This window comes from Aquila chrysaetos, chromosome Z (assembly GCF_900496995.4).
Source record: "Aquila chrysaetos chrysaetos chromosome Z, bAquChr1.4, whole genome shotgun sequence".
NCBI classification, from domain to species: Eukaryota; Metazoa; Chordata; class Aves; order Accipitriformes; family Accipitridae; genus Aquila; species Aquila chrysaetos.
In genome coordinates, this window is record NC_044030.1 from 23672909 (window position 1) to 23686765 (window position 13857).

At 44.3% G+C, this 13857-nt stretch overlaps 1 protein-coding gene across 4 annotated transcripts in view; it reads left to right on the forward strand.

Moving 5' to 3' along the window:
- EPB41L4A (erythrocyte membrane protein band 4.1 like 4A) overlaps window positions 1–13857 on the forward strand; it is a 140048-nt gene that overhangs the window by 44095 nt on the left and 82096 nt on the right. For all 4 annotated transcript variants that reach the window (XM_030005358.2, XM_030005360.2, XM_030005359.2 and 1 more), the window contains exon 2: window positions 10656–10760. In XM_030005358.2, coding sequence (XP_029861218.1) covers window positions 10656–10760 — 105 coding nt within the window. The remainder of the gene's footprint in view (window positions 1–10655; window positions 10761–13857) is intronic.

Here is a 13857-nt window from a genome sequence, read left to right on the forward strand (position 1 = left end):
GGCAGTTAAAAAATTTTCAATCTTGATTCCAGGTGGTTATTATGAGACATTTTATTAAGAATTAAGTTTCCAGTAGAATCTAATCAGCTTTATGGGACGTGTCAATTAAGTTATCAAAGCCGTACAGAAAAAGTATGCACATTTTTTAGGATAACAAATGTATCCTTTTACCTTCTGTCAACATTGCAGGAGTAAATAATTATCTAGTGTCAGTCAAAATGAGAAGTTAAATTCCATCAAACTGGAAATAAAACTTTTAAATAATTAAAATGATACAACATTTTGGAAAAACTTCTCAGGGATGTGGCAAATCATCATTACACAGACTGTAAAAGGACAGTACGTGTTTCAATGAAAATATGTTCAAACACAGGTGAATTTTAAACTGAAAATAAGCACCTTCATACATGAACGACAAGTTCATATATAAAAAGTTGTTGTTGACTGGTTGCAGTGTAGACTCCATTGAATTCAGTACCCAAATATCCAGTCTGCAATTGACAGGTGGAAAGAAATAGCTTGACTAGTCTGTAGGAGAGCAGCAAATGAAACTACCATGATGTTTTCTTGGCAGGCAGGGGCTCTGCGCGTCCCGATTAGGGATGCTCCGGAAACAGACCGCAAGCACCTGGAGAGGCAGAAGACAAGAACGTGCGCGTTGATAATGCACGCGCTTCCCGGGCACGCTCGCAGATTTATTTTAAGTAATTCGCCCCGACTATGGAAGATGCGTCCCTCTGGACCCACCCAAGGCTGCGGAGCGGCGAGGCGGGAGGAGGCCCTTTTCCCTCAGAAGCTGGGGGCGGCTCCGCGGTCGAGCGGGGCTCTCACGGGTGGGTGCACGGCGGAAGGCGAGAGCCCGCGTCCCAGCCCCGGGCTGCCTGGCGGCAGCAGGCGGCGGGCGCCCGGCAGGCTGCCGAGGGGGGGCCCAATGCACCAGCTGCTCTGCGGGACGCCCCGCTGCGGGCAGGCTGCCCGCCGAAGCCAGCTGCCCCGGGACCGGGGCGGGGGGAGCAGGGGCCGCGCTGCCCAGCCGGGAACAGCGCCCGTACGGGCAGCCCGCGGAGGCTGCTTCAGCCCAGCCTCACCTTCCTGCACCGCGCCACAGCCCCCCGCCGGCGAGTCCCACCAGCGGCAAAAGCAGCGGGGCTCTGCGGTTCTCCCCCGAGGACAGCGCGCAAAGCCGCTCTTGCCCCAGCCGCGGGGGACTCGGCAAAGCCTGCAAGCGCGGAGGCGGTGGGCTTCGGTCGTTTCTGCAGCGCGAAGCTCGGCGCATCCCGAGCCTCTTCCTTCCGACCTGCACCACCTCCAGCGGACACCTCTGGCTCACGCCCTGCCCGAGCTGCCTTCGGAAGAGCCTCAGCAGGGCTCACTCTACTGAAAGGTCAGCTCTGCATCGTCGGGGTGTGCCTCTTGCGGCCGGAAAGATGCAAAGGAGCCAAACGTGTGTGCTCTGAAAGTCTTGTTCAATGGAGAGGGCTGCTCTTTTTTCCTTCTATTTCCCCCTCTCTTCTTTCCCTATGTCACCCATGTCAGAGACAGAAAGAAAGGGAGCCTCTGTCCTTTCAAGAAATGAATTCTCTCTTTGGCTCTTCCATTAATCTTGCATCTGGGAAGGATTCCACTGTTTTTCTGGTAACTTTTTCTCTTGAACTTCTTGTAATGCCTCTTGACTGAATGATAATGAGACAGTTCAGTTAACTGAATTAAATGAAAAACAAAATGAAGTCTGATACGAACACCTTTGCTTTTGAAGAAGGAAAATATGAGAAATTTTTTAAAAATGCTTTTTGAACTGAGCTTGATAGACGGCTCTAAGATGTGAATTGACTTGAAGACACAGATTTAAACCTCTGTGTTATTCCATCGTAGCCCTTACTCTTGAACACGGGGAGTGCAAAAAAGGTTAAGGAACAAACTGAGAATTTATTTGAGAATTACTGTCGTAACTTACTGACTCCGTGACCAGAGCTTTGAAAAGACTTAGAGAAAGAAAGTGGAGGCTAGAGGGAAAACAAAAAAATATGTGGGGTAACACAGGTAAAAGTCAGGAAATAGCAGAAATTAAGTATCCTAAGAAACAAAAGAAGAGGCTATTTACACTTACAAGTCATATTGAAGGAAAATATGGTCAAGAGGTTAACAGTGTCACCAGGGCCAAGAGCAAGTGCTAAGCAGGACACCAAATCTGGGCTTTGCCTGGGGAGAGGGAGCATGAGAAGTTGGTTTGCTCTTTGGTCAGAGAGACTTGTGGTGCTCTGTACAAACAAGCTTTTGCAGGTAGGCTCAGCTCTGACAGTAGAGCTATTCATTCATTCTGAATGAAAGAAATGGTGAAATAAAGGGTTAACAACGTGTATACTGATGTTTTCTCTTTCCCATTCTTCTTGCTCCTAAAAGATCCCCAAACAATCCAACATAACCCCCCACCACCATTCTACTAATAGTTTGAGCCAACTTCTTACAACAACAGCGTAACCATATTACTGTATTACTGCTCTGCTTAACAGCTGAAGTAGTAGTAAAATCCTGAAACACTGTGACAGAATGAGTGTCTCCTCTTTAATTTTTAACATTTTCTCTTTCTGAAAGCCTTTAAGTATTTAGCTTATTACTGACATTCCCCCTTGATGGTCTTGCACTTAGAGCAGTTCATCAAAACATATGACATACTTAAATTGTAAGTTCTTGTGCTCTAAAACCGCTGTGCATAATGAGCTTAATGTGCTCCATAAAAACGCGTAGGACACCTGATTTAAAAGAAGTGTTTAGACCAACGACTGTAGGAAAAGTTAGGAAGGTTAGAAGTGAGGCTTTGGTACTTAAAGTACCTTCCTTTTGCACACAGGTAGAAATCACAAAGTCTATCAAAGAGGTGGAATATCACTAAACATACCAGAACTAGATGATTAAAACGAAAATATTGTACCTTTGTATTTATTCTGCAATTTGTATTTTGGACATATGCTGACAGAACCAGTCTAAGAAATATTGCTCCAGTGAAACATAAGAAATGAAGGAAACAGGGCAAAAGAAATAAGAAATAAGGCAAAACAACTGAAAAGGTGACAAAATGGAAATTGAAAATGCTTCAGAACACATTTATTTCAATACAAGAAAAAGTAGACAACATAAAAAGTAGATTTTTAAAATTGCAACAAATTTATATCAGAAAGGTTTCAAGGAAGGCTTCAATGAATTGAAGTTTTGCAGAAACCACGTCAAGAAAATTAATTAGAAAACATGGGATGCTTCCTTTCTCTGGAATGAATGTGCCAAAAGTAAATACATCATCTTTTCTCTGCCAGGTGAAAACTCTGCTGAGGCTCTTCCGAAGGCAGCTCGGGCAGGGCGTGAGCCAGAGGTGTCCGCTGGAGGTGGTGCAGGTCGGAAGGAAGAGGCTCGGGATGCGCCGAGCTTCGCGCTGCAGAAACGACCGAAGCCCACCGCCTCCGCGCTTGCAGGCTTTGCCGAGTCCCCCGCGGCTGGGGCAAGAGCGGCTTTGCGCGCTGTCCTCGGGGGAGAACCGCAGAGCCCCGCTGCTTTTGCCGCTGGTGGGACTCGCCGGCGGGGGGCTGTGGCGCGGTGCAGGAAGGTGAGGCTGGGCTGAAGCAGCCTCCGCGGGCTGCCCGTACGGGCGCTGTTCCCGGCTGGGCAGCGCGGCCCCTGCTCCCCCCGCCCCGGTCCCGGGGCAGCTGGCTTCGGCGGGCAGCCTGCCCGCAGCGGGGCGTCCCGCAGAGCAGCTGGTGCATTGGGCCCCCCCCTCGGCAGCCTGCCGGGCGCCCGCCGCCTGCTGCCGCCAGGCAGCCCGGGGCTGGGACGCGGGCTCTCGCCTTCCGCCGTGCACCCACCCGTGAGAGCCCCGCTCGACCGCGGAGCCGCCCCCAGCTTCTGAGGGAAAAGGGCCTCCTCCCGCCTCGCCGCTCCGCAGCCTTGGGTGGGTCCAGAGGGACGCATCTTCCATAGTCGGGGCGAATTACTTAAAATAAATCTGCGAGCGTGCCCGGGAAGCGCGTGCATTATCAACGCGCACGTTCTTGTCTTCTGCCTCGCCAGGTGCTTGCGGTCTGTTTCCGGAGCATCCCTAATCGGGACGCGCAGAGCCCCTGCCTGCCAAGAAGATAGACTAGGTGACACAGCTATGTGTGAAAAGTATTTTCCGTAAAGCAGAAAAATAATAGTAACCATTATCTTAACCATTCCAAATGAGTGGTTGTATGCTGTATTTTTAAATTTCACTATTATTGTAATGGTGTCTTTCTTTGATGTAGGAATTATTCACAGTGCATGGGAACAATGAAATGATCATTGGTATTCAGTTCTTCAGAAGGGCTCTTTTCTGTGAAAAGTTGAAATGCATTATTGTTGATACCTTAACTCATCTGTCATACAGTAAATGTAGACTTCAATGAACTGAATATTGTTAATATTAGGGGATAGATTAGTGAACAGATTTTAAATTAAAATCAATATGGCCAGAATCCCTCTATGCAGAACTAGCTGCTGTCATTTTACGAAACATCATTCATGGCTTATGCAAGATCAATTTTAAAGCATTAGTACGTATTTAATTACATTTCCCCAATTTAGTTGTCTTTCCATTACTTATTTGCTTGCTCTAATTGCCCTTTGTCGTCTTCACTGGACTTTGATTCCTGCTTGGAGCATTTCTTGTAGTATGTGTGCACGTGCAAATCATACTACTGTACCAAGTAAATATAGTTGCTTATATCTACCCCCCAAAAACGGAGCCAATTGAGTTGAAGTAGTTTCCCACAAGCCAAACATTTTGTTCTATATTTATTTTTCACTTTTTTCTTCTATGTATCTTTTCTCAGAGTCAAGTAGATCAGTTTACACCTATCTGTGACAGAGCGTCAAAGTGCACTCTAGCCAGTAGTTACAAGGGGAGAGGTTTAACTAGCTGGAAACCCAGCTCCCCAGGAATCTTCCCTCTCTTAAGGAGTTGGCCCCTAAGTGGATTTTTAAAGGTATTTATAAATTCGGGGCAGATACACTAATTGAAAAAACAGACAAATAAGTTGTACCTTAGGCCGTTTTTCTACAATAGCATTTTCTAACTGGAATGCATTATATTGATCATTGGTAAAAACAAAATGAGTCTATAGGCATCTTCACATACAGCACTTAAAAGTCAGTGCTGTAGGTTACATCCAGCAGACAGATCAGGTGCTGTGTTGAGTCTTGGGAACAGGGATGGGGAGGTTTGTGCATGTGTCCGTAAATTTGTGAGGAGTTCTCAGAAAAAAACTTCTGCAAACAGGTTGGGATGTCTGTTGTCAGTGAAAGACAAGGAGAGAGGGTGGGATGGATTAGCAGAGTTTGGGTAGTATGTTTGTATGATGCATACTTAAGGCAGACTGTGGTATTACTTTTGCATGTGTTAAATCCTTAGTTTCTGAGAAGTATTTACTTCTGTTATGTGATTTTGTTGGGGAGTGTCTGCACATATAATGCTAACGTAAATTCTTCTCTGGACATGCATTCTAGAAATTAAGGTCAAGATGTTTTATCTAGGTGAATATTTGTAAATAATTAGCATTGTTAATTTAAAGATTTTTCTCTGCTTGAATATGCAGTGTGCAAATTGAGGCCTGGCTGGTTGACTGCCTTGGGGAAAAGGGGTGCTTACTCTGTGTTGTCAGAGACCACCAAGAACTTTGATTTTAGAGCCTTGTGCCTTGCCACTTTTATAGACGGAAGGTGATGGAAAACTGCAGTGGTGTCTAGCCTTTTCTGAGCTTGAGGTAAGGGGGAAAAATGAACAAAGAACAGTGAGAAAGTGCTGTTTGGAGACACCCATTTCTGTTACATATCTACCAGGAACGGGATTAACTGGTGGCTCTGCTCACCCTCAGTTGCATGACTGTGTGCTGCTTTGTGCGTAAGTTTCATCTCTTCTTAGTAACCTTTACTTAGGGCAAAATACTGCCATTTGGTCTCTGAAAATGCTGCGTAGAGCTTGCTGTCTGGAGTACGTCTGCCTCAGTATACCGATGCTGTCTGGCTGGTTGATGCATCTGAGGCGGTGCTGACACACACGTCAAGAGCTGGGCTTCCTCTCTGCCTTTCCCTGCGCATCGGCGGGGAACGTGCTGGTGCCCACGCTCCACCGCCAGCACGTACAGAGCGCCTTGTCTACCGCATGGGCAGTAGCTGCTCTCTAGCACATAGGTAGCAGATCAAATCCGCTTCCCACTTGGAGGGCTTGTTAGCAGCGTAACCCGCGCAGCCCAGTGCTTGTCAGGGAAGTGTGGGGACATTACACAGGTGTTTCTGAATGTCTCAGCGTGATTGTGTGTTGTGCCCCATAGCGTCCTCCTTGTTCTTCCATACTCTAATATATTAACTCCCTTGTTCAGCATTAGAAACCTTCTGCTCTTGTTCTGTATTGTTATCTCCTGCCAGTATATAAGCAGAATAACTAATTCAGCATCAGGTGTGTCTTTCCAATAGACTCTTAACAGCGGTTGTGGTGGCGGGAGGCATCTCAGAAGGCAACAGTTATGTTCAACCAAAATTTTAAGCCTTTTTTTTCAGCAAAGGTTCATTAATTCATCTGCATCTTCCTTAGCATTTATGAAGTTTTAAGAGGTAGAGTCTGTGGACTGAATTACTTTCAGGAGAAAGGTTTCATGATGGGTGCTTGAACTAAAAGAGGCGATGTGTTTTTCATTTTGTTTTTATTAAAAAGAGGCTTCACTACCTACACCACTTTTCTTTCAAGAGAGGGACTAGCACCCTACTGAGGCAGACATGGCTGCACGTCTTGCTTTGTCTTTAAATTCAGTTAACATCGATCACGGATCTGATTTGGCCTGCACTGCTGTGTACAATACAAAAGAGAAAATAAAAAAAAAAAAATCCAACTAGAAAAACCTCACTGGAGCTACAAAGCAATGAGCAGTGTGGAAGATAAGAATTCCTGGTGACTAAATATACAGTAGTGTGAATATGTTAAAATATAGTACAATTTTTAAAAGGACGATTTCTTTTTGATTAAAAAAATACAATTAAATCAGATCTCTCCTGAATGTTCTGGCTGTCATTTTCTTTAGCCAGTAGAAACCTGCCTTTCTGGTTTATGAAGCCACAGTGCTAACATGTAAAGGAAGATGTTATGACTCATTCGAACAATTCTTTGTTCTCTCTTGAAAGCACTGCTGATGATATTTTCAAATATATTTGGGTTTACCCCTAAGAATGCAAGCCTCTAGCAAGTCTGAGCTTTAGTGCAAGACAGATTATGTAATTTTTGCAGTGCCATATCATGGGAATGTAATCCTGTTACTGTCTTTGATAGTTTTAGTTTGCAGTTTTGCTGAGTTTTGCTGTAATTTTATCAGGGGAAATAAGATGGCTTTTCTTAGTTTGCACAACTTTCTTCAAATGCGGTAAACATGTATTTCAGGACTGAGAAGAAGTCACTTAGCGATTCATCAACAAAAGTGCTTGCTTAACTCCACATGAAGAGGCAATTTACTTGCATGAAACCCTGAAATCACGTGGCTTAAAATGAGAACTTTAATTGAAAATGAGGTTGCAGTGGTTTCAGCAAGGGTCAGTGTTTTACCTGGAGAGTGCTCCTCGGTGCTGGGAAAATACGAGATTAAGGAAGGTGAGGTTAGAGTGGTGTGGGGATACCTGCTGGCTGTCATCCTGGCAGTTCCCTTGTGAAGCACTGCCTTGTGTACATGCAGGCATTGCTGAGGGATGTGACAGGGACTGGTGAGGAGGGCTGCGGAGACCACCGCACACAGTCTGTTTTGGCTGAGAATAACCAAAGTGTTGAGCACCTTGCTGCTGTAGAGGTGGAGAACCCCCAGCCATTTTAATTTGGATGGTTTTGCTCAGCATTTCCCCACAGCTGGAGCACCTGTTTCGGCAGGACCTGCAACGATGGAAACGTTAACTGAGCTGTGTCGAGAGAATAAGTTAACAAGCATTTATGTTTTCTCTCAGCCTAGCAGTGTAAGTAAAAAGCAGTTAAAAAGCTTTTTACACATTGTTACCATTTATCTCTGAAAGGAGGGAAGGGAGTCTTTAATGTCAGCCAAACCAGGTGGGAGACGTGCGTGTTTCTTGGGGATAACATGCTAGCTTTAGCCTGCACAGGAGGAAGGATGTCCCAAAGCCTCTTTATGTAGACCCCATTGCAGTCCTCACCTGACTGAAGAAAAAGGCTTCCAGCCAAGAAGGCTAGCTGAATCCTAAACTGGTGCAGGGTTATGTAAGTAAAACTCCTGCGAGACGTAAGCTTCTTTGGTATGTTAGTATGTTTGATTACTCCCCGGAGCGTGTATTATTATTGTAGATGCCTGAATGGAAAATTCACAGCTTTGTCTCTGCTGCTGGCTTACTATTTCTTAGTTCTGCTAATAAAACTGATGCTACAAAGAGCGTTACTGGTCAGACAAAGAGTCAAAAGCTCGTTAACAGCAGATTCGAGCTTCACACTCACAGAAGCTCAGCATGCCTTCAGTGGGCACCACTCCGTGTCCCCTATGAGCCATGGTGCTGGCAGCCCTCTTTATGCCTTCTGCAAGCGTTTACTAACCACACTTTGGTTAACTGTGTCAAAACTCTGGGGCTCTGAGCAGCTGATGGTGGAGCTCCTTCTTGTCTGTAATATTCTTTTAAGGTTTAGTACCCAGTTGGAAGCGTCACCATCATTTAACCATGCAGGTTGCTTGGAGTCAGGGCTGCTTGTTTATTTTGAGCTTTTCCTGGGTCTGTTTCTATAGATGCCTGTCCAGTCCTTAGTTTCCAAGACATTGTTGTACTGTTTAAATGATAATGGAAACAGCTGTAATGGTGAAGGTAGTTTGCCTTATATGACGTATGAATGATGAGAATGATGTATGAATGATGAGATAACTACGTGCTTTTTAGTGGGTCATCTCTCCTGCTTCTTTGAATAACAACTGATTTAAAGGTAAAATGAGGCAGGACAATTGCTGCTTCAGTCTTGAATGCCTGCTGTCTAATAATTTAACCTGTATTTTTAAAATTTTTTCTTAAGTTTTTTTTTGTTTCTGTCTCTTTGCTGTAGTGCTCCTGACAGTCACTCTGTAGCTAAGAGGGGCTGATTCTTGTCTCGCATCGTTCTTACAACCCAAGTTCAGTTTCTCGTTGAGGAATCTGGTGGTAAAATCACTGTGTTGCTCTGCTTTATCCAAAATGCTAAAATGAGATTTAGTGAATTTCTGCTTACCTTAATCATGTTTTCCCCCCAAATTGGTTTCTGTTGTGGCCGATCATTAGTCTCACTGTACATGCTGAGGTGATATGTAATTACAGTTGCTTAGTGTAAACAACCTGTCTGATGGCTTTAGACTGGTACACACAGAGAACCTTTCAAGAACATCTCCTGGTTTAAGTAAATATACAGTAAATCTAGGGAATAGCAGGGGTACACAATTCCCAGCCTACCAGAGATGTTCACCTTGTCATGGCTTGCTTAGAGCATGAGCGGCTGTCTGAAATTGTTGTATTGGCCCTGCCTGTGTGACTAGGTACAAATCCTGACCAAATACACCTGCTGAAAAAGAAATGGAGGCGTCTTCACTGTCATTGTGTGATTGATACTTCACCAGCAAAGCTAAATTAAATGATTTTCTAATCAATATTATTTGCCATTTTAATTTTGAAATTATTTGTTCATAGGCTAAAAAGTGAAGTAGCACGAACAATATCCCACAGCTTCCTCTTCCTATTTCTTTTCTTTCCGGTGATTTACTACAATCCAGCAGTTTATACAATATAAAGCAGTTAACTAAAACCTAGTTATGATTTATGTCCATATTTTCTTGTGGAATTTAGGACTGTAATAGTCAAAGGCTCTAATCGATTCTGAGGGGGGATTGTTCTGTGTAATTATTCTCAGTCTTCCTAGTCTGTTGCTGGCTGCCAGGCGAACTGACGAATACGAGGCATTCAGGTGGAAGTGAGCTTTTTATAATGCATTCTCAACAGTACAACGTTGTTTGCAGTATTGTCCCCAGCACTGTTTGCAAATACTGGCATAGACCCTTAATGAAATACTATTCAAGAAAACAACAGGATTATTTCAGTTCAGGGTGTTGGATTGCTCCCACTTCTACTATCAAAAATATTTTAAAAGAAAACAAATAAAACCTAACCTTCTTTACAAAGAGTAGTAACAGAGCAGCTAATGATGTATAATTTAAATCTTAAGGGCTAAGCTTTGCCTCCTGATCTTTGTTGCCAGAGTTTGGGTGACAGGCCCGTACTGGAAGGAAGAGTATGATTTTAGAATTAAAATATGTCATGGGAATTAGAATTTTGATCAGAGGACAGAAATTTTCTAGAAGAACGCTAGGTTCCCCGTATCGTGGTTATGCAAGTACACTTGAGTGTTGGGTTTTTTGTTTTGTGTTTTGTAACCATTGACCTGCCTACTACCTAATAGTATTTACAGAATGATTGATTAAACATGTATGAGGACAAAATATGTTCTTCTGTACAGTGGAAATTTTTGTTAAAGGCACCGGGAACTGCCTCTTTTTTTTTTTTTTTTTAGACAAAGCTAACTGAATGCATGAATGCCACTGCACATAGCTGACAAAGGCAGAGCATCTTTGTGAAAAGGCTCTGTAAATTCTTTCCCACAGAAGTCAACGAAAGGGTCGGTTGTCCTGGGCTACGTATTTCGTCACTTAAACCTAGTGGAGATAGATTACTTTGGACTGCGCTACTGTGACCGAAGTCATCAAACGGTGAGTAAAAGACATGGCAGATGGGATTCTCCACATGTAAAATTTACCCTGTTTGTGCTGTTTGCCTGTAGAGCATTAGGTTGTCATACTTTCACTATTTCCTGGCTTAGGTTTCCAGTAGTAATTTCTTTGTGTTTGTTTGCATTAAAGTCTTGGAACAGCCATTAACATCTTAGCTAGGAACAGAATCAAATGCTAAATGTTAAAAACCAAATGAAGAAAGTATAAATAGTACAAAATTATGATATGGAAGTAGGGTTAATATTTTTTCCCTTTTAATACTGTGCCCCGAAGCCCGTGCTTGGTGTACTATGCTGTCCAGCTTTGCGTGGCCCTGCGGTGTTTGGCAAGCAGTGCCCCTGACTGTGTCGTAGGCTGCTTCACTTGAACCATGTGCTGAACGCCTGTTTCAGAGTGTATGGTATGGTTGGTGTGGTGGCTGCCTGTTCACTGGTAGAGCCCCAGGAGTCAGGGTGCTGGCAATGACATTTTCACTCTGCCTGAACCACCTCTGTGTCCTGGAGCCCATGCTCTCTTGAGCCTTCTTGACAGGGACTCACCAGATGTCTGAGACATTTTTCTACCAGGAGGTTACAGTCCTAAATAGGCAAGAAAGTCGAAACCAGGATGAGATGTTTCAGCCAAAGCAGGCGGTGGCTTGGGGCAGCATTGTCTGGAGTGCCCCCCCCCAAAATGGCCTGTGCAGTCAGAGGTAAGGACCAGGGGATGCTCAGCAGGTGGGACCAGTGCTGTATTCATAAGGTGATCTTTGTATTACCGTAATTTTATAAAGGGAATAATGCTTGGCCTGTGGTTAAATTAAGTCAGGCAGTTATGCTTTTAAAGTCACTGTTCTGTGCTGAGAGTACTGCACAAGACCCTGACCTTAAGAGATGTCATGTTTCATCTAAAAAAAATAATAAGTTATTGAATGGGCTAAATATTTGCCAATTTCTTCTGTTTAGCAGAAGTTGAATGTGTAGAGGCTGAAGTCAGAACAGTATTAGAAGATTACTAATTGCTGCTAAGAGCTACAGACTGCCCTATTCAGTGTAGTCTTTATTTCTGTGCCATAGACTAGACATTTATGAATTCAGTTCCTTGGTAAGCTTCTAACCAAGCTTCATTCCATGGAGATGAAAGTCAGATTCAGCTGTGAACTAAAGGTAGACTGTTAAAAACAGTATTTTTGATTTCTTGAGGAAATTGAGGTGTGAATGAAGAGCAGGTAGGTATTTTTTGCTCTCAGAAGTGTTTCCCTTTTTCCTGTAGCAGCAAATAAAGCAGAAATGCCTATTACTGGGAACATTTCCAGAGGCGTACACACTACGTATTTAATGGTGTATATGGCATTATGAAAATAAGAGAAGATTACATCTCTTCTGTGAAAGGCTTAACACATAAGGGCACATTTTAGGACGGATCCTGCTAACAGACTGGATGATTTGATTGTACGATACCGGTGCATTTTGTATTATGGTAGTGTGCATGAGCTGTAGACTATAACTCCATTAACTTGGCCTCTCCAAATACAAATTCAGCCTTTTTGCCTTTTTCTCTCACATGACACTCTGGTGGTGTATATTTAATGTTAGCCTTCATCTTTGTCCTCTGGCCAGCCCGAGGTCAGGAAGGCACTGTGCTACTTGATTTTCCCATGGATTAGGAAGGTGTTCACACCGCTTCCCTCCTTCGCCTGCTCTTGCACCGGCACCGGCCATGTCGTGGGGATACAGTTTGCTCCAGCGCAGACACGGAGCCTCAGCCTCCCTCTGCCCGGAGGTCGACCGGCCGGTGTGTTGCCCGGCTTCTGCGCTGGTGGGCAGGCGTCTCTGCTGCCTGCTTGTGTTCTGGTCCCCTGAGGGGAGAGCTGTGTGTCCGTCCATCCCCCCCCCCGCCTGCGGGTTTTCTTTGCAGGGAGATCCCAGGTGTGTGGGAGAGCGGTGCACACATGGGCTCTGTCCTGACACGCAGCTGGGAAGCAGCCAGGAGGTACAACCGGAGATCGCGGCGCTGGGCCGCGTTACGGCGTGCACCTGCCCTGCCATGCGGGTGCTGCCACAGTGACCGACCGAGTTTGTGCTGCAGGCTTTGCACCTGGGCTGGGCTGTGGCAAAATACCGTGAAAACGCCCGTTCCTGTTGTTTGTCTGTGTATGGGCAATTAAAAGTTGATGCTGTTTCATCTGGAAAGTTCATGAACGAGTAAACCTGTGCTACTGTGTTTGGTTTTACGTGTTTTATGACAGTTGTTGCTAGCTTGCTATTTTTAGTGAAATCTTCTAAGCTCTTAAGAATGGCCAGCATAAAGGGAAAGCGTCCATACAACAAACAACACCTTGTGCTTTAGCTGTAAACGTATATTGCACACTGAATGTGGCTAAAACTCTCTGGGCTGTTGTGGGAATTAGTCCTGTAATGGCTGGCAAGAAGCCTAGATTTTACTTTTGGATTGGAGTGTTTTGGATGGGCCACAGTAGATTTCCTAAGGGAAGGGGAAAAAGGTTACCTTGCTAATTAGTTTTAAAACCATGCTCCCGAGTTAGTCTGAGACGGAGAAACGTGTTTGGAGGTTTGGATACCTATTAATACATTGCTCATGGTGGGGAATATTTTATTCTTTGCTCGGTCGGTTTTTTTGTCACACTATATATTTAACTGAATGATGAATAAAGCACGGTAGACAAAACTATGTATTTTAAAGAACACAACGCAGTCAGAAAAGAACCATTTTTTTATTAAGCGTTTGAAAGAACTTGTTTAGTTATTTTTCCCATTACTTTTGCATGCCTCAGCACTTCCAGGTGGTCTTTTAAGTGCTGCGTTGGTGTGCTACCTCTTAAGTGGGTGGTATCATAATTATTTTAGTAGTACCAGTAGGGTTTTAATCAGTGAACAAGGTTTCACTGTGCTATGTAGTATATGAATGCTTAACATTAAAATGGTCACTTCCTGAACAGCTAACAAACTTGTAGCACATGAGAGAGAATAGCTGGATGCAGCAAACAGGTTGACAGAACTGGATGGCACTGGGAAGACCATGAACGGTAGGATAAAGCACAAATCGGATGATGCTGTCTCTAGAGTAGTAATTTGGT